The following is a 26,704-nucleotide window of genomic DNA, read 5'->3' on the forward strand; positions in this document are numbered from 1 at the left end:
CCGCCTATCCATGAGGAACAGGAGGGTCACACATATGATGTCATAGGTCACATGGTTTGGCAGCCATGTTGGATTTACCCTACAACCTATAAAAATACACCAGGCAAAAGAAGTTCTGGTGAGGGTTTGCAATCTCCGATTGCTCTTTTTCTTTTTCTGAGATTGCATTTATTTTTTCTCTACCTTTCATTATCTTAAACATCTCGATCATATCTCCTCGTAACCGCCTCCTTTCTAGTGAATAAAGCCCTGTCTCCTTCAGCCGCTTCTCATAGCTGAGTCGAACTCGGCCCGGAATCAATCTAGTAGCCCTGTGCTGAACCCTCTCTAATATCTATGTCCTTCCTGAGTTTTGGTGACCAAAGCTCCACACAACATTCCAGATGAGGCCTCACTAAATTCCTATGCAGTGTTAACACTACCTCTTTTGGTGAATATACAGTACTTTATCCCCCCCATGAATACAACTTAAAACCCTGTTGGCTTTACTGATACCTGCCTGGCACTGTGCTGTCTGATTCCCATCCATCTGTATTACCACCCCCAGATCCTTCTCCTGTGTAACATGCTCCAAAATTGCCCCTTGCATCATGTAATCTCTATTTTCATTATTCTTACCCATCCCCAGTCCCTTATATCTGTTTCGGTTAAGCTGCATTTGCCAATCTATTGAAGTATCAATACTTTCCTGAATCTGATAACCACCTCCTCACCTCTCTCTGCTATCTGCCTTACCTCCAAGCTTTGTGTCATCTGAATCTTTAATAGCAGAGGGGTCCTCAGCTTAACGTCTATATGAAGGATTGTTCCCTCGTTGATGCAACACCTTGCCAGCACAGAAACGATCTGACAGTCAGGCTGAGAATTAAACCTCAACAAGACGACTGCAAGGTAAATGCATCTTTTGTGAGTCAAGCTTTGGCTTTTTCGGTCTCTGAAATGTTGTGATGATTGTGTACATGTATGTACCATACTCATGAAAAAGCATCTCTGCTACCGAAGCAATTTCTTGGCGAGGGTTATGCTGGGGGTTTGCCATTGCCTTCCCAGGAGTCAATCAGGGCAGGAATTTGGAATTTGTTTCAGGGCACGGGCGGTAGCTCGCCTATTCTTCATGAAGGGATCTTTAATAATAATGTCCACCAACTAATATTGGCAGACGGGACACACAGCTTTCCGTCCATCAGAGGGACAGCACACCTATTGATGAACCACCGTGCCAGCAAAACATCATTATGGTGATGAAATGCACAAATGGGAAATGTAACTTATGACTGTTGGTGTTTGGCATCAGTTGTGTATCACACAATTGGGTGCCAAACTATGGTGTAATGGTTAAGAGCATCTGCTCTGAGTCTGGGGTGGGGGTCAGTGGTTCAAACTTCCAACCATGGTTGAGTCATACTAAAGACATATCGATTTGGTAGAGCTTTGAAAATCACCTGCAACTTCTGGAATACCGACAACAGCATTATCCTTTCTGCTGGAATCATTCCACTCTGCTTTCAAACGGTTATATAGCATTAATGACTGCCCTCCTGAAATTCGACTGATCTCAGCTACTGGTTTCAACAAAGGTGTCATTATGCACCGAACTCTTTCCTTTATTCCATACTTTGCGAAAATATGGATAGTAAATCTATTTCCTTCCACCTGCACAAGACCACACAAATCCAAACACCCCTTTAAATCAGAGTTTGACTGGGTATTTTGGTTCGTGCTCTCGTCACGTTCTGCTTTGATTACTGCAACCCACCATTAGCGTGCATAGTTATCTGCCTCTTGCCTCAATCCTTTACAACTTATTCAGAGTACAGCAGCCGGGCTCGAACTGAAAGTGTTGCTGATAACCTTTAAAGCTAAATGCAAATTTATTCCTGCCTACCTTTCTGAACTAATCATGCCTAACTACACTTCTGGAAGAATGCTACAGTCTACAGAAACACTGCTGGGAATCTCCTGGTAGCAACCCCATATATACCTATCTCTTGGTGGTTGGTAGCCCTTGCATTCAGATGAAGATTTTTGTTGATCAAACATTCTTCAAATCTGCTCAACTGTGGTAGTCTGTCTTTTAAAATTCACAATTCTCATCAATTATGGTATTTCAATAGGGCTGGCAGAATAGCCTGGAGGTACAGACACTCACATCGAAGCTGGCTTGCCTGGGTTAGAATTTCAGCTGAGCTATGAATTGTCATCCTGGTGTTGCGTGGGCACGGCGAGGCATCGATGTTTGTGTCGTCCCCTTCGGATTGACGTTAAACTGGGAGTCCCGTCTGCCAGCGATATTTGGTGGATGTGAAAGATCCCACGGCATCTTTCGTGAAGGGTACGCAAGGCGTCGTGGGCTCCCTGCCGAAATTCCTGCTGTAACCTAGAGGGGGCACTGCATCAGTGGCACAACTGTACCTCCCCAGCAAATGACGCTGCAGTACTCACTGGGAGTCTTGTTCTGCATACGAAAATAAAATATGGCATTTCAATGTCTCCTAAAAAAAAAAAAATCCATCTTTTTACAGTTGTTTTTACGAAATCTAAAGATTTCGTAAGTATATTGATGACTTCCGTCCTCTGTTTGTGTGTTTGTTTGTAGGCACGATAACTCGAGAACGGAAGAAGCTACCAATGTCAAATTACACCACATGGTTCAGGAGGGTGATGGCAAGCGCTGATTAGATTTTGGTCAAAATCGGTCAAAGGTCAAAGTCACAGTGAGGTCAAACATTTGATTTTTGATGGTTTGATACAGAATCATCGTAGAAACTTCTGGTTTGCGTCACTACCTTCTCTTGAGACAGCTTTTATTAGACAAGGTCAGAGGTCAAGTTGACTATTTCATAAGTACCAGTCTATGACTGCTTGTTTATTAATTGTTACACTTCTTCCCTCTTCTTTCTTTCTCGGTGAGATTTTGCTTCCAAGTGAAAAACTCTATGCCGTACAAACAAAGTTCAATGATTGTTATTCTTCTTTTGGCAACTTTGAGAATTACCTCTTCAATATGGCTGTGCCAAAAGGACAGAAGTAAAACAGTTTAATAAGCATGACATGATTTTTTTAGTAGTTAGTGGTTCAAAATGTGCTCCTTTAGACCATGTGCAGAGTCGGCTCTCAACCGGTCAGCAATTTGGGTCCGATCCTACACGGACAAAAACGATGCAGCAAAGTCAAAATTTACAGCATATTCGGCTGTCAACAAGCGTCGACCTCCACACTTCGATCGGCACGATTGGCCGTCGAGCAACCCGACCACACGCGTGTAAAGTGGCAACAAATCCGCAATGCGAGTTGAACGACAGAGTTTCCTTTCCGCCAAGCTTCGGAGTCTCGTCGCCGCACACCCAGGTGCCTGTGTTTTGTCACGGTAATCGGCTCAAAGCGTGCTTGGCGCCAGCCGGGTTTCCTCCGAGGGCCGGGCCTCCTTTGCCCGCGGTGCGCAATTACCCCGTGGACCGCTACGAGCACAAGTGCGGATTACACGCGGAGCGAGCAGCTTAACCTGGCATCTAATGCCAAACGGAAGCGCTGGAAAGGGCCTCTCAAGTGGCCGCAAATTAACGGATTGCATGGAGCACGTACTCGCCGCTGAAAGTGTAGTCTGTTTGCTTCACCGTTTATGCAAATTTTGTGCAAGTTTCCTTCAAAAAATGATTTTACATGTTATCGAATACACTTTCAAAAACATATATATATATATATATATATATATATATATATATATATATATATATATATATATATATATATATAATCTCCTGTGGGGCTCACGGCCTAATCAATAAATAAACGCGTAAAACAGACAACCTTTAGGAGTACAGCATATTGATTGCATGTTGACTGGGATTCAGTTGTGAATTTAGTTTACTTCATCACTGAGATGCAGCGATGCCACAACTGCTGTGTCATTAGATTAGGATTTAGCGATGGTACTCAGTGTGACCACTCCTTGGCTTTTTTCACAAGATCTTGGCTATTCGTTGTTCACCTTGGCGTCTTGGTTTTCTTTAGGTTTTCTGTTATCATCTCTTTTCCGAAACCTTGTGAATTATTGGCTTTTTTCATTGGCTCACCTTGACATTTATGAAAATGAGGAGTGGTCACACTGATGGTACTAGGCCGCAACGGCCTTCCTGCTTTTCATAAGCACCGTGGGCCCTCTCTCTCTCCCATGCACTGACCAATGCCGTCACACCGGAGTTAGCTTGCCTTGCTCTCGGGCCCCCTGCCCGACCTACGCGCTGATGTGATTGCCCTGCCCGCAAAGTTCCAGGATGACATCGTCGGATCGGGAATCAAATCCCGACGAGACAGTTCAAAAGCGATACTCCCGAACAAGACTTGTGCTCACGTGTGATCGGAGCCTTTATATAATATAACACTGGAAATTACCCGAAAGTTTGCAACAAATCCTCTAAACGTCGCCTTTCAAGAGTCGGTCAAGAAATTCATTGATGCGTTCGACGTTCTTGACTCCGCTCTCAAGGAAATGACCTTTTTGTGGAAGCTCATTGACCACCATTGCGATTAATCATTGGATCTGGACTGGGAGCCCATGCGTCACAGACCCAGGGAGGTCCACATGTTGAATGTTTTTTTAATTTTTTTAAAATAAATTGTGGTGAATAAATAACGAGGTGAAGATTGTACAAAAATATTTTTCCGAAGTGGTCTTCCATTTTGATTCTGAGCAGGTAAGGCTGATGCACATTGCTACATCATCGAGCACAGTCCTTGAGATGCAATGATGGGTCGGGTATCCCATCTGCGAGCTCGTTTGTCGTCAATTCAGACCCAATTGTGAGTTTTCATGAGTAAAGTTTGATGAAGAAAAGGGTGAATCGCACCAATATATATAATAGCAGAACAGAGAATCTTCTTGCGTATGGCAACTTGGCTGCCAGGTAGCTGTCATTTTATTGGGGTGTGACTGTGCCACCGATGCAGTGCCCCTATACCAGTGCACTGGTACTCATTTCACCAACCTCAGAAGGATGACAGGCTGAGTCAACCCCACCTGATGTTAATTCAGCAGCCAACGGGGCTCAAACTCGGGACCCCAAGATCCCAAGCCAGCCACCCCAACCACTAAACCAACACCAGGCTTGGAACAGAGCATGAAAATGAGTTTAAAAGGAAATTGGATATTATAAAGAGGTGACAAAAACAATGAAGGTATTGATGTTTGCAGTTAAGAGCATTATGCCTGGTGTTGGCTTAATGGTTATGGTGGTGGCCTTGGGATCCTCAGATCTTGAGTTCAAATCCCACTCGGCTGTTGAATTAATACCAGGTGAGGTTGACTCTGCCTGTCATCCTTCTGAGGTCGGTGAAATGAGTGCCAGGTTGCTGGTATTCTGTGTCGGAGTGGCAACCCGTCCAGGATTGTGTCCAATCGCCAAGGAGACTGCTAAGGCAGCACCAACGCTCTGCACAGAGTATGGTCCCAATGGATGGTTAAGGGCTGGTTGTACATCCAGTGCCCTCCATAAGTGTTGGAGTCGTGAAGTCAAATTTATCATTGTTGCTATGTACTCAAGAACTTTGGATTTGAGATCATAAGATGAATATGAGGCAAGAGTACAGAAGGTCAGCTTTTATTTCATGGTATTTTTCTGCATATATGTTTTACCATTGAAGAACAGAACTTTTTATGTTCAGTCCCCTCCCCTCCCCTCCCCCCCTCCTCTCCCTCCCCCAATTAGGTAAGCAGAAGTATTAGAACAGATTAACTTAAAGTCAATGAAAGTGGTATAATAGTTAGTATTTGGTTGCATATCCCCTGCATGCAATAACTGCATCGAGTCTGTGACCCATTGACATCAGCACATTCTTGGTATCTTCCTTTGAGATGCTTTGCAAAGCCTTTACTCATTTACTGTGACCATTTACAGTTGTTTGTTTGGGGTGGGGGGGGGGTCTGACTTTAGTCTCCTCTTCAGACCACAACCTGACCACAAGAAATTTGACCACAACCTTCATCATTCATGATGTACCAAAGTTTGTTCATAGCATTTAAAAAAAAATCAAAAATCTGGGGCTAGCGCTTTATGGGTGGTCAAAGATGGTCCAGGTTTGACCCCTCAAAATAGGTATTTGCTTTCTTTTCTGAAACTACACACACGATTTTGATGAAACTTGACTATAACCTTCATCACTCATGATGTTAGACCAAATCGTCCGATTTTCACCAAATTTTGTAGAACTTCTGAGGACCAAGGCTTCCAATGCCTTGCAAATCCCATCAAAAAAAAGCATATTAAGTAGGTCAATTTAAAGGTCAAAGATCATTACGATTCTGGGATCGCTGCTTTTGACTTCTCAAAAAGTAATCACCCGATTTACATGTGAATTGGGAAGAATCATTCCTGCATGGTGCTTTCACGAGTTTGTTCAAACTGTCGGCTAATTTACATATTTGTGGGTTATCCACACCGACCACTGGTTGCCCTGGTTCTCCCAGGTGAGCCCAGAGGCATTGCCCCTATTTTTCTTTCTCCCGATTACATATTGCAGTTGTTTTCCTCCCTTGATTCATTTGAGAGCGGGAGAAAGGCCTTTTCCTGTTTCCATACTTCCTTAATCCAAAGATACTGACAAATAGATGTCTTTATATTTTATTGGAAAACAAACACAAAAAACAATACAGGATAGCAACAAAACTCTAGAAAGTGCAGGTATAAAAGAAATAAGTGGTTTGGCAGAAGTTATGTAACAATACATGTGCTGGAGGGATGTTCAAAGTGTAGGAACATTAGATACAATAGTTCAAAAAGAATTTTAAAAAACCCACAATTTTTTTTTTTTCTAAAAAGGTATGTCCAATAACTGCAATAAGTAAGAAAACATTTGCTTCATGTATTGAACAACAAAAACAAAAAACAGTGGTGTTTATTGGACAAGTGCATCTCATTCCTTAAACCTTTTGATTGCCCCTCATATAATGCAATCAATATACCTATGACAATTGCGTCAACCTGAGCTTTAAAAGAACATGAATTAAAAACAAACTTCTGTACAAATGGAAACAAAATGGCATTCAGGTAACTCGTCAACACCCGCTCTCTCTCGAAGCAAGATGATTCGTTTTCAGGAATAGCATAGTTTTCTCATCCGCAAAAACCACCTGCCTTCGGCAGGGGTCAGTGGCTGAACGACTTGCACTATTTCACGTGTACAGGCATCTCCCAACACTCACGGAGGGGGGGGAGGTGGGTATTTTAAGGTAATGATCTGCTCCTGGCTAACCCAAGAGCACGAATCCAAAATTTGGAGGTCGGCCAAACCATTTTAGTTTGCACATGGAACACATACAGACACTGCCTTTTACTTTCTATAATTTTAATATACTGCCAGACCCTGATATTCACGGGGCATAAGTTCCTGAAAAATGCCACAAATGTCGAATCCACAAATGGTGGAGCATTGTTTCAGTGAGAAAAAGGGGGATAGGTTCCTGGAGGTTCATGATTCATAAGGAAAAAAATCAAAAATATCATGTGAAAAACCAGGAATATGCTCACAAAAAATATACTGAAAATACGTGAAGCACAGTGCCACAAATGTAGAAGCAGGTCACATTTAATGAACCACCAATACGTGGGGTCTGTGAATGTTGGAGTCCGACAGTATAAAAGAGCGGTGTCTGTTTTTGACCGTTAACGACTGAGATCCTTGGGCTGATCGACACTAAATTTTCAGGGTATACTCAAGCAATCGCTACTTATGTTTTTCATGAAATACTTTTCCAATAAAACATCAGGTGTTTTTTTTTTTTTCCTTTTTATTTTGGGATTTTATTTCGATCGGTCTTATTGTTTGAATTATTTGTGCCACAGCACATTGCCCACCGAGAAGGGCACTCCCCCTGGAGGGTGGTACTCACGAATATTTTATCTCGTAGGATATTCACTGCATGTACCCATTGTTGGCTCAATAATATCCACAACTTTTGGAAAGGGGGGGGGGGGAGAGGGCAGAGGGGGAGATTTAAAAAAGAAACCCACACCAGAATCAGTTTCCATGAAGGTTTGAGAAACTCACTTTTATGCAAAAGCATTTTCACAGCAAATTGTAGTGGATTAAAAGTGAAACAATCTCATCTTCTCAACTGGAAGCAACCTGACGGTCAATGGGAGCAGTCGTAAGTGTAAAATGTTGCTGCAGCCGAATGGAGCACCTGCCCTCAAATACGTGGAGTCATTCACACCAAACTCAATACTGCCTTTTCAAAGCCTCCATATGCTTGTTCTGGCAACAGGTTAACTAAAAGTGCACACAGTAGCGTTCCTGATTATTGGAAAGCTGTGTAAACAAAATATTTTTTCAGCTGGAGTGGTCAGAGCACGTGTAAACACCGAATGCTTTTCAGCTGGAGTTATCAGAATGGCACAGACATCTCAGATTGATGCAAGGGTCTAACTGGACCGATTTGTGCAGAGAGAAAATAATAATAATAAACATAACCTCCTTCCACCTTCGGTGGTGGAAGTAATAATAAAAAGTGAATCAATTTATGCAAACACGCCAAAGAAAAATGGTGATCAAAACAGTTTGCAGCGATAGAAACGCCAGCACATAATCCCAGGCTGCTTCAGCATGCATAGACACAGTAATATGAGGAATCTGGAGTGTGAGATATCAGGCTTGTTTTTGTTTTTTTTTAGGAGGTAAAACAATGCGACAGATCCTTTTATATCCCTCCATTTTTTTTCTTTTTTTGGCTGGATTGTGCAATACTGCATTTTTTTTTTTAATGCAAAAAACAACAATGTAATCAGTTGGCTCCTTGCTCAAATTGCCAGTCATAGCCAAGGAGTAGGAAATGGAGTCACAGGACAAAATAAAGGGATCTTTCTGGGACCTGCCATGAACCCATGTCACTGGGGACAGTGGACGTGATATATGTCATGGATGCTCTCTTGGAGGGATTCAACTCGTGTGTATCTTCACAGGTGCACCTTGCCAATCATACTGTATGCATCAACCATAAGAGGGGGGGGGGGTGAGAGGGAGAGATTGAATATTAACCAGAAGGAACAAAAATTGAGCAACAAGTGGTATGTGATGCATATCAAAACAAAACTAGATGTGATCGCCAATGGTAAGACTCCCCCCGTCGCTTGCAATCCAATGATGGCAGATTCTATTTGGACCACCATAATCAACTTGACCATCAGCATTTAGTGATAGAGTTATAGAAAGTTAAGAAAATGTGTTCCGATCTACAATCTATCCACAAAACTCAGCATCATGAAAAGGAGGAGGAAAATTATTCAAGTTATGATCAAAATGGTTTTTTTGTTAATTAGGTCAAGGACACTGATCAAATATCAGGTGCACAACTTCAGTGCAGGTACACTTATGATGCAAAAACATCTTGGAAGGCCAAGCTATCCTTGAGATTCTGCAATGCCAAAATTGAGTGATTACAATTTATTTATTTTTTTCCAGACCGCTATTTGACCTTTAACCCATAGGGGTATGATGTAAATGCACCTTATTTTGGGCTATCTCAAGACAATTTTGTTCTGATCGTGAAAATGTTAAAATGTCTAATTTAATCATGACCTTCGGTCAAGGCCAAAATGTCAACTGCACACTTTATATTCACCAGATGAAAAATTTAATTTCCAAAAGTCCCAGCCCATTAGACCAAGGCCAAAAAAAAAAAGAAGTCAACCCCACACTTTATATGCACCAATTGATGCAACATTTCATTCCGAAAGTCCCAGCTGGATCAGAGATACATTTTAGAAATTGGCAGAAAAACGTTTACGGTACTCCTCGTGGGTCGAATAAACGCTGAGGTACCATTAAAAATTGGGGGTACCAATTATATAAACAAACCCTACAACAGGTATAACCCTCCCCTGATCCACGAGGGGACCGAGGCTGAAAAGGCATCATTATATGACCCAAAAATTGCATCCCAATGACTGTCACATAAGAAAAGACAATAGGTAGGTTGCATGCACCCTCAAGAGTTCTTACAACTGCGGTACATTATAGTCACAAGTCCACAATGCACATTTGTGAAATTAATTTTCTCCACTTCGCAATGTGTGCATGGAAATTGTAGACAAATCATTAATGACAAAGTGCAGACATTCAAAAACAAAACCTGACAGAAAACCAACAAACTAACATAGATGGTGCTCTTTTCAGGTAGTTATAGTATGGCAGCTAATCATTAGGTCGCAAATCCTTTTTAATGTTGGATATTATCAGCCATTTCAAACTAGTGGCACAAGCTGTGAAGGCACCCATCTGAAAGTATCTTTAATTGCAAGTCTAACATGACATATGGACCTTGAGTGAAAGGTCCTTTAGATTGCAAGCAAAACCGCTGAGCTCTGAGGCCTACATTAGGTCTTCGTGATTATTCAAAAGGAAATATAAATTCATCAAACACTCATTTCTGTGAATAATAATTCAACTTCATTGCGATATTAGTACTGTAGTTGTGTGGTGAAATTCATACCAAGGCAAGCTGCCGGCCAATGTTCCCAACTGTGACACCCCCAGCAAAGAAGGTCGACGGCAACCAGGAACGTGCAAACAGCAGGTCAGAAGGAGAGCTGTTGGTAGTAAAAAGTACAAAGATATTGTTACGCCTGTGGAAATTCGCATTACACCACAAAGGGCCTGTAGGTGAGATATCTCGAAGTACATGTGTAGTTAGCCCAAACCCGTTGTATAGAGGAAATTTGTGATTCATCCGGGCTGCGACGCTTCGAGTTAGCCATTTTTTCTGTTCTATCTTTATTTTGAACCAATCACGTCTCAACCGCCATCACACAACAACCACGCCACCGCCACCATCTACGCTCCCACATCATCGCACCACGGCCATTCCCAAACGGCACCATAACCATCAAACCACCACCGAAAACCCTCCACCACCTTCACCTCTCTCCTTCTACGGCCATTCCCGCACCACCTGTGAACACTGAACGTAGGGCTGTCTCGGGCCCGTTCGGCGATTGGTGCCGAACGCACCGGGCCGCGAGCGCAAATAGCAGCCTTTCCGAGGGAAAATTTGGATCAAAAACGCAACACGCCCACTTTTCCTCCGTCCAATTAGTGAGCGTGGGGCGGCTTGGCCCCGCCTCCAGGCACATGTGTGTGAAGTCGATATATGCAAATTCTAGGATCAGGGGAGGTTCACGCCCCCCGTTTCCTCCGAAGAATGGGCGAGCGTGGCTCCGCCCCCGAGGTCATTCTGATCCGAATATTTGCATACTGGCTTCTCCTGCCCGCCTATAAAAAGGCGAGCGCAAGGCGAAGAGAGAGGAAAGAGTCAAGTCGGGTGAGGAGAGTGTGGAACTGAAAAGAGTGGCAGAGTCGAGTCGGTCGGGTGAGGAGAGTGCGCGCGGTGGAACTGCAGGCAAAGGAGCTCGGGTCCGAGGTGAGAAGGACGGCGGTCGGCGACGAGGTTACGGTGTGGGGAAATCGCTTGTCTCGTCGCGGGACCCAAGCCAGCCAGCCAGCCATTCTCCTCCCCCAGGGCAGCAACAATTCTCCCTTTCCTACGTGCTGAGAGTGCAAAAGGGGGCCCCGTTCCCACCCCACCCCAAACGTCGTGCCAACGAAACCCGCCAAGGAGCACGGAGTCGGGGCACAGCCGCGCGGCCACATTTGCGGCTCGCCCGCCAACGAGTCACGAGGACGCGGGTAGGACCCCCCCCCCCCCGGTGTCGCGGACCTGGCCACTCCTCCAGGTCACGCGCACATTTGGCCGACAGACCTGTCTGCCTCCTTGTCTATGAGGGTGGCTTCTTTCCTTTGCTTTTGTGTAAATATGTGTTGGCGCCGTCTGTAAAGTAAAGCTGTACAAGTGTTGCCGTGTGTGCGCGTCGTCGGTGTTAACTCTGCGGCGTTGTTGCTTTTATTGGTTTGGTTGCAATATGTGCATTTTGACTGGATGGCTGTATATACGTGCTTTCCGTGTGCCGGGAAATAAATGTGCATTGTGTGAACTGTTTTCCCGTTTTGCTTAGTCTTTTCCTTTTTGAAACTCCATCCTGCTTCACGTAAAAGGTTCGTAGTGGGTGCAAAACGCCCGGTAAATAATCTGAACCATCGAGGTCGACGATAACACCGCTCGGTTATCCCGAGAGTACGGAATGGCCCACCCAAGCGGCTCGTGTCCAGAGTCGACCTGTGGCGAGGTACGATCGCCCGGTTTACCATCCGCGTGGGTACTTAGGTAGGTCGAGCTTGGCGAACAACCCTAGCCTACACGGGTGGCCGATTGGCACGATTGTGGTGAGGTCGAAAGGCCCACCCGTGACTGGCTCCAGGCGATAGTTCCCAGAGGGTCACGACTGAATTGTCCGTCCGGTGAGCGACGTGCCGCGATCCGAGTTACGTGGCCGTCCGCACGCCGGCGGGCGTGAATTCGCAACAATATGTTTGAAAAACTATAAGCAGATTCATTGATGGAGGATAACCGGTAATGACAACTAGCTGTTTATTATTATTTGCAACTCAGCAAATTTTAACTTCAATAAATTGTAAAAATTTGCAACTTAGCCATGTTGTAAGTATAATAATAAGGAATAGTAATGAAGGTAGGATGGACAATAAAATGTGTGTCCTATCATCAATGTGTATGTCACGCTGTCTTCGTCCGGATGTCAAACACCATTTTTCAAGATGACCTTGCATTAGGGTCCGCACAATGTTTTTCTGCATTTTTGTGATCACCAGACCATCTGAATGAATATTCCGATTGATGCCACTCGGGCACCCTTGAGCATTTTTGTAGAAACCCATTGATATGCAAATTAGTGGTGGCCATTGTCGAAATTACTATTTTTCTTAACATCTCCAAAAGTGAGCATCCAAATAGCCTGGTTGAGGTGTCTACACCCATGTTTTTAGGGTCACTGGTCATGATAGACCCACTTAAAAATTAATAACATTGAAATTTAGCTCATTAATATGCAAATAATTAGCAGTCACCATTATCAAAATAATTTTTCTTTATCTTCAGAAGTAAGCATCCAAACAGCCTGGTTGAGGTGTCCAAACCCATGATTTTAGGGTTACTGGTCATGACAAACCCACTTACAATTTGATAACATTGAAATTTAGCTCATTAGTATGCAAATTAGCAGTTGCCATTATTAAAAATGTAGATAAATAGACGTATAGATAGAAAAAAAAAAACACTTCAGTCTTTGTGAATATAGATCACCTTATTCATACAAATTCAACAATTCGACAGTATGCAATGAAAGCAGCGAACAACATGAACAAAAGAAGACATTCCTGTGTAAATCAAATGTTCATATTGTTACAAATCTGGAAACCATGCGCACTCAACATGCAGGTCCCAAAGTTAGTTATGCCGGTAAGTACGTGTGTAGTCAGGACCCCGTCCTTTTGTTTAGTGGGAGGATTAAATGTGTGCGTTGTGACGGCGAGTTAGGTTATGACATCTCATCTTACATCTATCATCCCATCTGCATGACCCAACCAGCCAATCATGCTCCGTCACCGCCCGTTGGCCGCTCGTTCCTTGATTTTCCGAGAGGGGGGGAGGGCCTCGCGGTTCCGGTCCTCTGGCCCCACAAACAATAGTTTTTGTACGGTGGGCCTTTCAGGGCAGACCCTCTTGCTTTGTGCGAGCGAGGCCACGTGGAGAATATGGGATCTCCTTGCAAGGGCCATGGCTCCGCCCCGGTAGGGTGCGGCCGTCGGCCAATGAGGGACGGACAGCGAGATGATTCTCGCCAAGGCCCCTCCCCGTGGTGGGAGGAGATATATCTCGGAGACTGAGTGTGGTGGTGGTTGGCATTGGTGCTGGGAGAGTTTGTTCGCGGTGGCGGAGCAGCAGAGTTTGGGTCACGGTGGCTGCACGGAAAAGAGGTTTTGTCGGCACGTGCACGGACAGGAGTCTGAAAAGGCGTGGTGGGCGGGACGTGCACAGAGAGGAGCCTACCAAGAGTCGTGTTTTGCGCTGTCGGGTGGTGCGAGGAAGGAAGGAGTCGTGGTTGGTACGTGCACAGAGAGGAGTTTGGGAGCTCCGACAATTCGCCACGCAAGTTCCGTCACGAGCCTGGCACAAACTCCCGGACCGTGCCCCGACGACCATTAGCCATGTGAGGTGCTGCATTACCTCGCACTCTTTCCTGCGACGAGAGGTACCCATGAACTCTGACCCCCAGCTCATCTGTCCTCACGGCGCGAGGGATCAAATAGAGACTGGGGTTTCTTTTCATTTTGTGTGCGTGTGGGCCCGTCTTTAAGTAGAATTGTATGTGTTTTTATATCGCTGTAAATTCCTGCATATTCGTTCAAGTCTCGCCTCTTCTGTCTTTTGATTTTGCTGTAAATAAATTTATTAGAAATGAACCCAGTCTGTTTCCGTCCCTCCTTGTATTTGTCCAGCATGGTTCGTATCTGAGTTTACACGGGGTTCCATGCCCGGTAGTCGGTACATCGTAGCCGGAACGTCCTGGGCAGGCCCGTTTGACTGCATCCGAGCCGGAGTTGGAAGGTGAAAGTTGATACTCTACCGTAGCTGGTAGAGTGATCCGGTTCGGCCAGACATTCCGAGGGCGTGAATCTCCGGCAGCCAAGACTGCGTGGTTACTTAGGTATATTGGATTTCGACAATTAACCCTACGCCACGCGGTCGAGATATTGGCGTTTCACGGTCGATTAATCGACCCGCCAGATCGCGGAGTTATCCGAGCGGTAGCCTATAATTTTGGGGAGTCTGGTGGGAGATGGCGCAAACTTCTGCAATACCCTTAAATGTCTCTGTTCTTCTTCCACTCCTCCTCCAAACCTTCCATTTCTTCGCTAAGTTGCTGATACCTGGACCCCAACCTCTCCTTACACACTGACAACATTGCCCCTACACCGACACCTAATAATCTTCCACCCCCTGCTCTTAACCTCCCTCTTTTTCTCCATCCATAACCACAAACCCCACAGGCTTGTGCTGGGTGGTAACATACTCTCCCACTCACAAATGTTCAACCTCCTGAAACTCGCAAATGATTACTACCAATGCTTCAACATGTACAACTCAGCCTTTCAATGTACCATGTGATGTGCAACATGTTGCTATCACATCTACAAAATACTGTAAAATATCCAGTTATTACAATAATCATGTTAAATGCTCGATATTATAAAGCAGTGTCAAAACATTAGCAAAATTGAGGTTTCACAATTCTGAAAATGAAAGAAGACCAATAGTTCCAATGTTTGATTTTTTTTTTCCCCATGATCATGAAAAACGATTGTAATGTGCAGAATCCAAAACTTGAAACAAAAACACAGAATGTTGAATACTGAAGAAGAAGAAAATAAAATAAAAAACAAATGGAGTAAATTAAAGAAAGGTCAAGATAAAGTCGAATTACAAATTACATATTCACCAGTCTGATTTTGTGTGTGTGATTGTCTGCAGACTTGATTTCCAGAGTGAAATTATGAGAAGTATCAAAGAATAAATACACCGCAATTTAATGCACAAGGAATCTCATCTACAGTCCAGAGCTTAAACACAGCCAATACTCCGCTCATGTCGATCGGAGCTCTTTCGATGAGCGGCACTGCGAATCTCGATTGCTGGCACTTAACACTGGATAAAATTCGGCCCAGCAATCTCTGTAAAGCAGAGTTAAAATTAAATTTGACTTCAAAGCCCCACTTCATTGGAAATAGGATCGCCAGCGAAAGCGAAATGTCAGAAATCACATGGCATGCTTGCGCCTTTGTAGCAACTATATTATACAATGAAAAATCGTCAACATGCAGATGGGATTGCCAAAACATTCAAAAGAAGCCTGAAACTTTAATGAAAACGACAATGAAGCCCAGTGTGAGAAAATCTGTCGAAATTGCTTTGTCAATGAAAATTATTTGACCAATCAACGGTTATCGGATTCAATAGAAAACATGTTGAAACTTGCGTGAGAAGCGATGGCAACCCCATTGTGTATATATCTCATTGTGCATATTGCCATCGTCTGCTTAAGTACTCTGTACTAATAAATGAGCATACATGGATATTGTAACCATTTCAAATTATATATGTTGCGGTTCTCGGAACCGCGTGCATACAACAGATAGGTGTCCCAAGACAGTTATTCCATTATTATACGTGTAGATCGTCCCCTTCCTTTTGTGTAGCGGGACAACAAGGGAGTGCGTTGCGATGATCTAATAGCTAGGGTTGCTTCAATCATTTTTTTCCTTCATTTCATCCCCACTCTTCTTCTTTTCTGATTATTCCTGAAGTAAATCAGCCACGTGCGCCTTCGCTGTAAGGTGGGGCCTTGTGGAGGCCAGCACGCGCGGCGCCATGGTGGGGAAACTGCAGCGCCGAGTCATGTGGTGTGCTAGTTGGTGCTGGACTGTCGGCTCGAGCTTCCGATGGTCTGGGGAGGATTGCCTGTTGCATTAAAAAGGCATGCAAATAAATACCTCTTAAGAGGCTGCACGAACGGTGTTTTTCATGGCACGGGAAACATGGCCAGCACGACGCCCACACTGCACAAAACACCTACAGAGGCAGATAAAGCCGACTCCACGCCATGTTGGGCAGGATACGAGTGTGCGGGTAGCAGTGGCTTGATCCTTTTTAACCTCAATATCTGACACATTTGTGTTAGCCCCGCGCATGCGCTGGCGGAGTCGTGTGGGCACGAGTGCTGGCCACATGCGTAATGGCAGAACCGCATGCACTGTATGGGGTGTGCTCGAGGGCAGACGCGTACGCTGCTCGAGAAACGTGCATGGATTTATCCATGGCGATGTACCTTCGGTCCTCGCTGGCAGCGGTGGATTCTCCACGGATGGTGAGTCTTCTCGTCTCTGCGGCAGCGAGGCTGCGATTGAGCTCAGGAATGTACAGTGCGGGCCACGTTGGCGCGCGCGGAACGAGTGCGTTGATCGACGCTGGTCGAATGCCCGAGCGTGCATGTGGGACCCTCGACCGGTCGCCCGGGGGGGGGGGGGGTTGCAGGATGATTCGCGTGCCAATTTCGGTGTGGGCGATTCATGTCATCTCGTGGGTTCGGAGCGCAACATTGCCGCTGTTTGAGATGTCCTTGCCGGAAACGAAGTGAGGCGGTTTCCGACCCAAGTTGACCGGCCACGTGAGGGGTCGGGGCCAATCGGAGTGCCCAATTTGGGTGATGATGTTTGGATTCGGCATGGCCCCTCCCCCCAAGCTGCGGGCCCTAAAAAGTTTGGAGCAGTCCCTCTTGCCCGGTCGGTCTGCGTTTCCTGTTCCTCGTCTCCACCTCGCCTCGTCGACACTGCCGCGACCCGCCTCCTGCTCCTAGTCTCCGCCCACACCATGTCGACCCCACCCGCCGACCTGATCCCACCCTCGCCCACTGGACTCCGCTCCTTCTCCACTCAAGCTCCTCCTTCACAAACAGTCTCCACACGTGCGGCTTGGGCCAGAGGCAATGCGCCCACTGTCGGGTACCACACCCCAGAGAACACCCCCCCCCGAAACATATTGGTGGCACGTCGTCCTATCGGGCACACAGGCACTGAGATCGTAGCCTCAACTCCCTCCCCCCTCCCTGGTTGCAAAACTCCCTCTTCATCGGGTTGTGTGTGTGTGTGTGTGTGTGTGTGTGTGTGTGTGTGTGTGTGTGTGTGTGTGTGTGTGCGTGTGTGCGTGTGTGCGCGCGCGCGCGTGTGCACTTGTGCCTGTCTGCTTTTGTAAGACTGCAGAAGATTATTATTATTTTTCCATTAAGTCTGCTCTGTGTCCCCTTTTGTAAGTTGCCTGTTTATTTGCTGCACCACACCTCTCCCCACTATCTCTGCACAACACACCCCAATAAATCTTCAGTGCCACATATCTTTCCTCGCCTGCTTGAAAATAAATTATTATTATTAGGAATGTTCCCTGCTCGTTTTTGTCTTTCCTTCCATTGATCCAGCATGGTCCAAATCCCACTTCAGCCGGGACTTTATTCCCAACGATCCGTTCCTTTTAGCCGGTACGTCCATGGCAGTGTCGCTCGGCTGCATCCGATCCGGGAGAGTGATCCGGTTCCGACAAGGCGTACCGAGGGCATGTTTCACGGTAATTAAATCACGTGATTAATTAGGTAACCCGATTAACCCATAGACAGGAGGACCCTTGGTCATGCGGTTGAGTTATTGGCGTCCACGGTTGGTTAAGCAACCCACCGCGTCACAGAATAATTATCCGTGTGCGATAGCCGATAATTCTGGGGAGTCTGGTGGGAGCCGAGATAGCTTCCCCCACCTTGTGGTCTTCTCACTCGACCCCCGGCCCGCAACAATATATATATATATATATATATATATATATATATATATATATATATATATATATATATATAATGTGTTTACCCTGTGCATGCGAAGCGAAAAGTGGGGTGAAGCGATTTGTTCATTTCTGTCTGCCTGCCTTCAAACTTTCGTTTATGATCGAGAATAAACTTAATTTAAATTGAATGTAATATTTTGAACACGAATGGGAAAACAAACCTGCAGTTTATCAGTACTTTGGCTCTGAATTTGTCGCAATCGCACATGGGTGAAGAGGAGTGAATTTTTTTTATTCTGCCTGTCTGGCAGTCAGCCAAAATTGAAAATTATTCCAAACAGGAAACTTACTGTTTTTTTTTTTTAAGGATGTCATAAAGGACACAAACAACAAGCAGAAATAACCGATGTAATGTGCCAAATAAGGTGGTGAAAAAAATGCTGGAACAGTAGCAAACTTCTGGAATTTTTTCTCCAACCTTTAAAATCTTTACTTTCTTTCAATCAAATTATATACTTGAACACTTGATCACAAATTACCTTTGTCACTTTCAAAAACCTTTCGTTTAGCAGTACTTGGACAAAATGTTACAGCACTTTACATTGTTATGACCAGTCAAAGCTGCCGCTTGCAGACTTTGCCCATGTCCATGTTTCTCAAAACTGTGTGCGGTGAGGTGTTCTATGAACTCTCTGGTGAATAATGTGACAAGGAAGCCCAGAAATGCGATTTCTATAAATCGCACAAAAGTTTGTTTCATGTCAATCAATTGCCTCTCCTGTCAAATAAGATGAAAACAACTGTCACTTGATACATGGCAGTACATTGCATCACCAATGCTTCCATTGTGAATAAAGCCACCTCACTGATCAAATTAACTGCTTTTGGGAACACGACATGATCAAACTAAGTTACACTATATTTAGTTTTGAATTAAAAAAAAATTATTGTTCAGGCTGATGTGGGAATAAAAAGTGCTCTGAAAAATGTTTTAATAAGAAATTATGTTGCTTCTCAATATATTTGTATTTACCCATGTTGTAAAATTCAAAAAAAGATGTCGTAATTGTAAGGATGCATTGGCCCCAAAAAGATTTATTGTGGGAAAATACAAGTAATACCTGACATGATCAAACTAAGTTACACTATATTTAGTTTGGAATTAAAAATATATATATTATTCAGGCTGATGTGGGAATAAAAAGTGCTCTGAAAAATGTTTCATAAGAAATTATGTTGCTTCTCAATATATTCGTATTTACCCATGTTGTAAAATTCAAAAAAGAAGATGTTGTAATTGTAAGGATGCAATGACCCCAAAAAGATTTATTGTGGGAAAATACAAGTAATACCTGACATGATCAAACCAAGTTACACTATATTTAGTTTGGAATTAAAAAAAAAAAAAATTATTCAGGCTGATGTGGGAATAAAAAGTGCTCTGAAAAATGTTTAATAAGAAATTATGTTGCTTCTCAATATATTCGTATTTACCCATGTTGTAAAAATTAAAAAAGAAGATGTAATTGTCAGGATGCATTGACCCCAAAAAGATTTATTGTGGGAAAATACAAGTAATACCAAATCTTTTGTTTGTATCCATCAAATGGAGAAACGGACAGCATTACCAATTATAATAAATTACGTTGATATTATTTTTAAAGCCTTGCCAACTTTAATCACATTCAAAATGGAGCACATGTCATGATGGGCAATCTTACTCACGGCATTGTACTGTTGTACAGCAACAGGTGCGCAACGAGAACGGCAGAGCCAGCGTTGCCAAGGCCCACTCCAAGACCACCCCAGGAGCCATCGTAGGCCCACCAAAGCCCCAGAGATAAAACAGCCAAAGTCAGAGCTAATCGCTCCTCGCTGCCGAACTCTATTTTCTGTATTCGCCAAAAAACATCCATTAAGGATAATCATTTCTGCAGACATCAACGTTTTGTTTCACCCATGGGTTTACACACTACATTTTTTCACTGCCGCCTGTTGCTTAATATATTCATAACCTAGGTCTATTTCTTCAGTATGGTTAAAGTCCTGTCCTCACGCAAAACAGTAATATCATCTCCCCTTATTCTTTTTTGCACTCTTTTTTTTTTTTTAAGGGGGAGGGTGGAGAGGAGGTTCTTTACTATCAACGTTATCAATCAAAGGAAACTTGACCGCTTTCATAAAGAGATTACTAACCCTACTACTTATTTAATAATTTTAAATAGTCCCAGCTTCTTGTGGGGTCAGCTGGGAAATGTATTTTTGGGCCAACTCTTTCATGAACTGGATAACCAGGCTGGACATTCGACCAAGTTGGCAGAAATTTGTAATCTGTTCAGGTTGCACCTACTCCGTCCACCTTTGTCAACCAACAACCAATGCTGACAGACGGGTCTTGAAGAGAGAATGCACATACCTCAAGTAAATGTAATCATTTGTAAAATGTTAATTACCTCCACCACCAAAGGTGAAGGAGGTGTTTTCACCCCGTTCTGTTTGTGTGCAGGATTTCTCAAAAAGTTGTAGACGGATCGGGATGAAATTTTGTGGACAGGTTCGGTGTGTGACGAGGACAAATTGATTATATTTTTGTGAAGATTCGGATCGGGATCAGACTACTACAATTTTTAAAGTGATTCTTCACCATTGAGAGATCGGGCTAAAAACTATATACAGCACGACATCTCAAAGTTGTGGATGGATTTGTATGAAACTTGGTGGAAATGCTGGGTATGTGACAAGGAAGAATTAATTCAATTTTAGTGAAGATCCAAATCCGGATCTGATAATTTTTTAAGCAATTCTTCACCATTGATAGTGCTAAACTGATATTTTGCACAATATCTCAAAAAGTTGTGGATGGATTCGGATGAAACTTGGTGGACATGTTTGGCGTGTGACAAGGAAGAATTGATTCGATTTTGGTGAAGATCCGATACCGGATCCGGATACAAGAATTGTTGTTTCGTTTTTAAAGTGACTTCACCATTGAGAGGGCTAAAAACGAAATAGTACTGTATAGCATGATATTTCAAAAATGTATTGGGCTCAACATGTTCTCATAGATCAGGCATTAAGTGGAGGAGGTAAGCACTCTACCGAGTGCCCTTCTAGTTTCCGTTTTGTAACCAGTGTGACCATTCCTTGGCTTTTTTCACAAAATCCTGGCTATTCGTTGTTGACCTTGGCGTCCTGGTTTTCTATTATCATCGCTTTTCTGAAACCTTGTGAATTCTTGGCTTTTTTCATTGGCTCACTATGGCATTTATGAAAATGAGGCATGGTCACACTGTTTGTAACTGCCAGGAACAGCAATTGGAGAGGTTTCAAAGTCAAGGGTGGTTATAATCTTATTTATTTACGTATAATGAAGGTATAATTTATGGTTAATATAACCACCCCACACACTGGGAACAACCACTTAACGTCCATCCAATGGACGGTGCATACATTGGTGCATAATCCTCCAAGCAAAATGTCAGTGACGTTTTATAGCTGGGTCGAGATTCAAACTCAAGCGAGACAGGTTCAGATGTGAATGCACTTACATCTTGGCTCGACTGTGAGCCACAAATGATTAATAAATGACCATTTGATGATATTTAATCACAAATTCCTTGATCTATTGAACTAAAAGAAACGTAATGCTTTTTTTCCAAATACATCGTCTTACCGCCCTCAGTTTAATCCCATTTTTAGCAGCGTCTCGCGTAGCGAACGCTGCTCAGAGCTCAGCGTTCTTCTTCTTCTTCTTCTTCTTCTTGTGAAGACAAAACCTTAATCTCGAGGACTCGGCTCTTGTATATACGAGATCCGGATCTCCTTAACTGCTGAGCACATGTACACATCCTCTCATAGATGGTGCCTTTTGAGAGCGTCTATCATGAACTTTTAAATATATTCGGACATTTGCTTTAAAGTTTCGAAAAGTTCACGTTACTATTTAAAGATTATTCCATTTATCGTATTGTAATTTCGTAAATACACGATATATCGTAAATACGTAGACATAATGACGCATTTCGCTATTGGCTTAATCAAGGCACGTGACGAAATATCGGAAGTTGTTTTTAAAAATTTTTTTTTTTTAACCCGACAATCTTTAGGACGCTGTTCGTGGACACATTTGTCCTTGTTTTTTAACGTACACCGTTCGTAACCGCAAAAGGTTGCAGCATGAAAGGATACAGCACCAGCATGGATAATGCCCACAAATACGGCAAGGCATCGCAAGACCATGGTCCATTCCTGCCGTGCAAGTGACGGTCCTCCAATCCGGCTGTCAATACATGGACAAAGCAATCCAATGACCGCTGCAGAAGAAACAGGTTGGGAATAAAAAGTGACAAAGAGCAAGAACGTAGTCAATTTTGAATGTAAATAAATATTACAAACCTGAAAACAAGGTTAATGGTGGGGAGGGAGAGGAATGTGAAAAAGTTAGTCGAGGACAACCATCTCTCAAATTTGAATGAATGTAATTCACAGAACGTCGATCTAAAATGCTAATTGCCATGGGAAGCAAGGAGAATCTTTGTCGGAGCAAACCGGTGATGTGTCAACACCCTAAAACATCAGCTTCTTGCTTCCCATGGTGGCTCCCATACTTTGATCAACGTTCTGTTGATTCCATCCATCGTTCCACCTGTCCGTCAACCCAGGTGGGCATGAGTATTCACGATTGAGACTAGTTTATTCATTGAACTGAAATTCCATTGGTGAAAAAGCTCGAGTTTAATGGTTTGACAAGAACTGTGGTCTTTGTGATAGCCAAGGTAAACCGCTTTATAAAGGAGTCAACATAAACCCCCTGAAGGATGGAATCAACAGAAACTACAAGGGATCGCAGTAGCGACAAGTCAATACGAATCAATTGCAGTAATAGTTTGTATCAACTCTAATATGAGCAAAATCCATTGCAACGGAAGAGAGAAATGACAATACATGAGGTCCCAAGACAAATAGAGATACCCACCGGCAGCCACCCCGCATACTGGGAACAACCACCAGGTGTTAGGCCCTGCTCGCAGTGGCCCGGTTGTGTGGAGGCCCAGCACGTTCGGAGGCCAGAATGCCTGAAGCAGCAGGGCCAGAAGAACACCAACGGCAAAGAGGACAGCAGCACGAATAAGGACACAGGGAGGCCGAGCCATATCTCTGCAAAATCTGGAAAGTTAAATAAAAAGTTGCATCACGGTAATTGAAAGTGTCTGAAGTCTGGGAAAACCACCAATACAAATTAAAACAAATCATGGGGACACCGATCCAAAGGTTCATACAGATCTCGTACATAAATCTCATGCAGGACATCAGTATTATAAAATAAGCCATGTCTGTTTGTCGTGCTACAACTTGAGAACTGATTTCAATAAATCCAACAATGGTGGATTCAGGGAACTCCAAGGAAGGTTTGTGATGCCAAAATAAATAAATGAATGGATGTGTCAGTTTGTGTACTTGGATACGTGAACACGCGTCTCAAAACTGCAAACGCTAACTTGCGACGCCAGCAGGATCTCCCAGGAATGCTGTTTTGTTCTTGCCCCATAGATGAGCCATCTCAGCAAAGATTGGTATTCCTGGCAGCGAAGTGACGGGTTTTATATGCTAGTCTAAATGATGTGGACGGTAGACAAAGGACAAATGGCAAATTGGATTCAAACCCAGGGAATGAAACATCACGAGCCATCCATACACGAAAACAGGTCAACTCGACTTCACACCGAATGGCATTTAAAAAAAAATCCTTTCTGTTCAATGAAGTAAATGTAATCATTTGTAAAGAGTTTTACTTTCGTTTTGTAACTGCCAGCTTCAGCAAGTGTAATTGGGGAGGTTTGGAAGTCAAGGGTGAAGGTATATTCTCATTTATTTTCTAGCCAACTGATAATTGGGGCACTGGTGATCAGGTTAAAAAATAAATAAATAATTGATACATTTTAAGGCAAACAAATCTTTTCCAACTTAAACACAATGAAAATATTATTTCTAAACATCACTTTTGACCCCAAATTATACAAAGGAAGGCAGTTGTCCAGTCATCATGGCAAGGGTTATATTGTTGTGGTGCCAGGGTTCAAGAGCGGGGAACGACCGCTATATGGAGCAGTTGAGCCGTCTCCACCCGGAATTGAAGGTCGTCACTCCGGATAACTCCGAAGTCAACGGATCGTTTAATGGACCGTGGATGCCAATATTTCGACCGTGCAGTTAGGGTCTTTTTGTCTGATTCCAATTTTCCTAATTCGCCACACGGTCCAGCGACTGGGGAAGTCACACCCTCTGCCGGCTTTGTCCGAACTGAGTCGCTGTTACTGACTCGGATCCGGCGTAACCGAGCGGGAATTACCAAAGCCGCGCCGGTCCAAATAACAATTTACGGCACAATCGGCCTCCCTAATTCTCAAGCCCGAACCATACTGGGTCAATGAAAGAAAGTACAGACAACGAACTGGAACATTTAACAGTTATTTATTTACAAGGTAATAGGGAGAGAAACACAGAGCAGACAACCACGAATAAAGATGTAGGCAAATGTACAATGGCAATCACTTAACAGTTCTACTTACAAGACTGGCCACAGACGGACACACACACACACCCCAAAAAAATTGGAGCCGGCTGGCCTTTCTTGGACCCTCCAGCCACGGAGGATAGGCAACCTGGGGGTCAGAGTCTGGTCGGGTACCTGCCACCTCGTGCGGTTTTACCGACTCGCACTTGTGGAGCTCGGAGTCCGTGGACGGGAACGGGGATTCCAGCTCGAGCGCTCCAACACAACCCACCATGGTGGGACTCGAACCCAAGAACCAGAATCCAACAAGCGCAGCCAGGATCCTACGAACGACCCGGCCAGCCACGAACGATGACCGACGAGCAGGAGAGTCCAGAAGACCAGAAACAAGGAACGACCTCCAAGGAACCGTGGAACAACAACCTCTCAAAGAAGACCCGTCTGAACGACTCATGACCCTTCTTATCACTCCCCTGTGCGGGGTGGAGGGATCCGCTCTCCTCTCCTTTTCGGGTGTCGGGGTGGCCAGCAGCGATTGGAGGAGGGGGGGGGTGTGTCAGCGTCTCGGTGCTCATTCCCGGAGAGAGGCTCTTTTTGTCTTCCCCAGTGTCGAGAGGGGAGACATTCTTCTTTGATGGGGCGGAGTCAGAGCTGAGGCGATCTCACCCCCGATTGGACGGGAGGATCATTCCATCTTGCTGGGGCGGAGTCGGCTCTGAGGCGAGGGGGGGGGCAGGGCTCCGCTCACGTCCGTAGTCAGAAACACGTGCGTTCTGGCGCCGCCGTGGTGTGAAGTGAAAGCTGGACGGGTGAAGCGCTTGTTCGCCCGCAGAGTGGGCGGAGGAATGAAGCGAGGGTTCCGCTGGCGTCGGCAGATTTCAAGATGTAAAAAAACCTGACTATAAAAGAAACCTGCAGCGCACACATTAAATTAACCCATTAGACAAAGGGGAGGGATTCTAACTCTCCACATAAACTTAACGAAATGACTAAACTTTGGGTCAACTGTTTGTGTGGATGCGAATGGTTCCCAGATCCGTAACAATATGGTGGGTGCTTGCTGTGCCATTGCCTTCTCTCCCAGCAGCAGCAGCAGGAGTTTGTAACTTGCTCACGATGCCGGCGACAACTCGCCTACCCTAAGAGAAAGACACACCGTAGGGTCTTTAACGTCCGTCTGATGGACGACACACTGATGCATCGCCTTTGTATGATGCATGTGCAACACCAGGACGGCAGTTTATAGCTCGGTGGGGATTCAGACTCCGACTGGGTAGCTCAAAGGCGAATGTGTCGTACCTCAAGGAGTCCACACATCCCGGTATCCAGTGACATGCGAGACGGCAAATCGGATCGAATTGAAACATGTCGTCGTGATTACACAAACTTTCTCCGATCGAGAGTTCACGGACAGTTCGTGATTATACTCGTGCATCGCGTCACGTGAGAGAATTCTCACAACAACATGCACAACACGTCGGCGGTCGGATCGCGCTCGCAGTGGCGAAACTCACCTCACGCTCGGTACCTTTCGCTGCATCTCGCTTTGGCGACTCTTCTCGCTCGTCCGCATCTATTATTATGACTCGTGTCGTGTTGCGTACAACGGTTTCGTTATCACACTCGACATTCAGGACGAGGAACAGAAGGATCGCCTGGCGTGAGGAAAATCAGCCAATCAGCGCTCCGCCTTTGCTCTCTTACGATGACGTAAAAACACGCCCCATCTCAGCTGATCGAAGCACCTCCCTCAGAAGCAATATCATTGGTTCCCGTTGAAGCATACGTGACCCACGTAACCCCTCTCCTCATTGGCCGAAGACGAACACGTCATTTCTTCGAATGAACCACTGATTTCTTGATTGGTCGAGCTGCGGTCATCTTCTATCCCCCCACCCCCCCCC

General features: G+C 44.5%; 1 protein-coding gene across 1 annotated transcript; it reads right to left on the minus strand.

Moving 5' to 3' along the window:
• Window positions 1–6,605: 6,605 nt before the first annotated feature.
• On the minus strand, window positions 6,606–26,492 carry LOC147029582 (insulin-induced gene 2 protein-like). Its single transcript, XM_085872727.1, has 6 exons — window positions 26,315–26,492; window positions 23,262–23,452; window positions 22,475–22,599; window positions 20,012–20,178; window positions 10,484–10,580; window positions 6,606–8,973 (listed from the first exon to the last, which is right to left on the minus strand). Exons 1-6 carry the CDS (start codon window positions 26,371–26,373, stop codon window positions 8,932–8,934), a joined length of 681 nt encoding a protein of 226 aa, XP_085728853.1. The 5' UTR covers window positions 26,374–26,492; the 3' UTR covers window positions 6,606–8,931.
• Between the last annotated feature and the right edge of the window lie 212 nt (window positions 26,493–26,704).

The sequence above is a fragment of the Eptatretus burgeri genome, chromosome 3 (assembly GCF_056783735.1).
Source record: "Eptatretus burgeri isolate ZD-2024b chromosome 3, Ebu_testis_v1, whole genome shotgun sequence".
In the NCBI taxonomy this organism is placed as follows: Eukaryota; Metazoa; Chordata; class Myxini; order Myxiniformes; family Myxinidae; genus Eptatretus; species Eptatretus burgeri.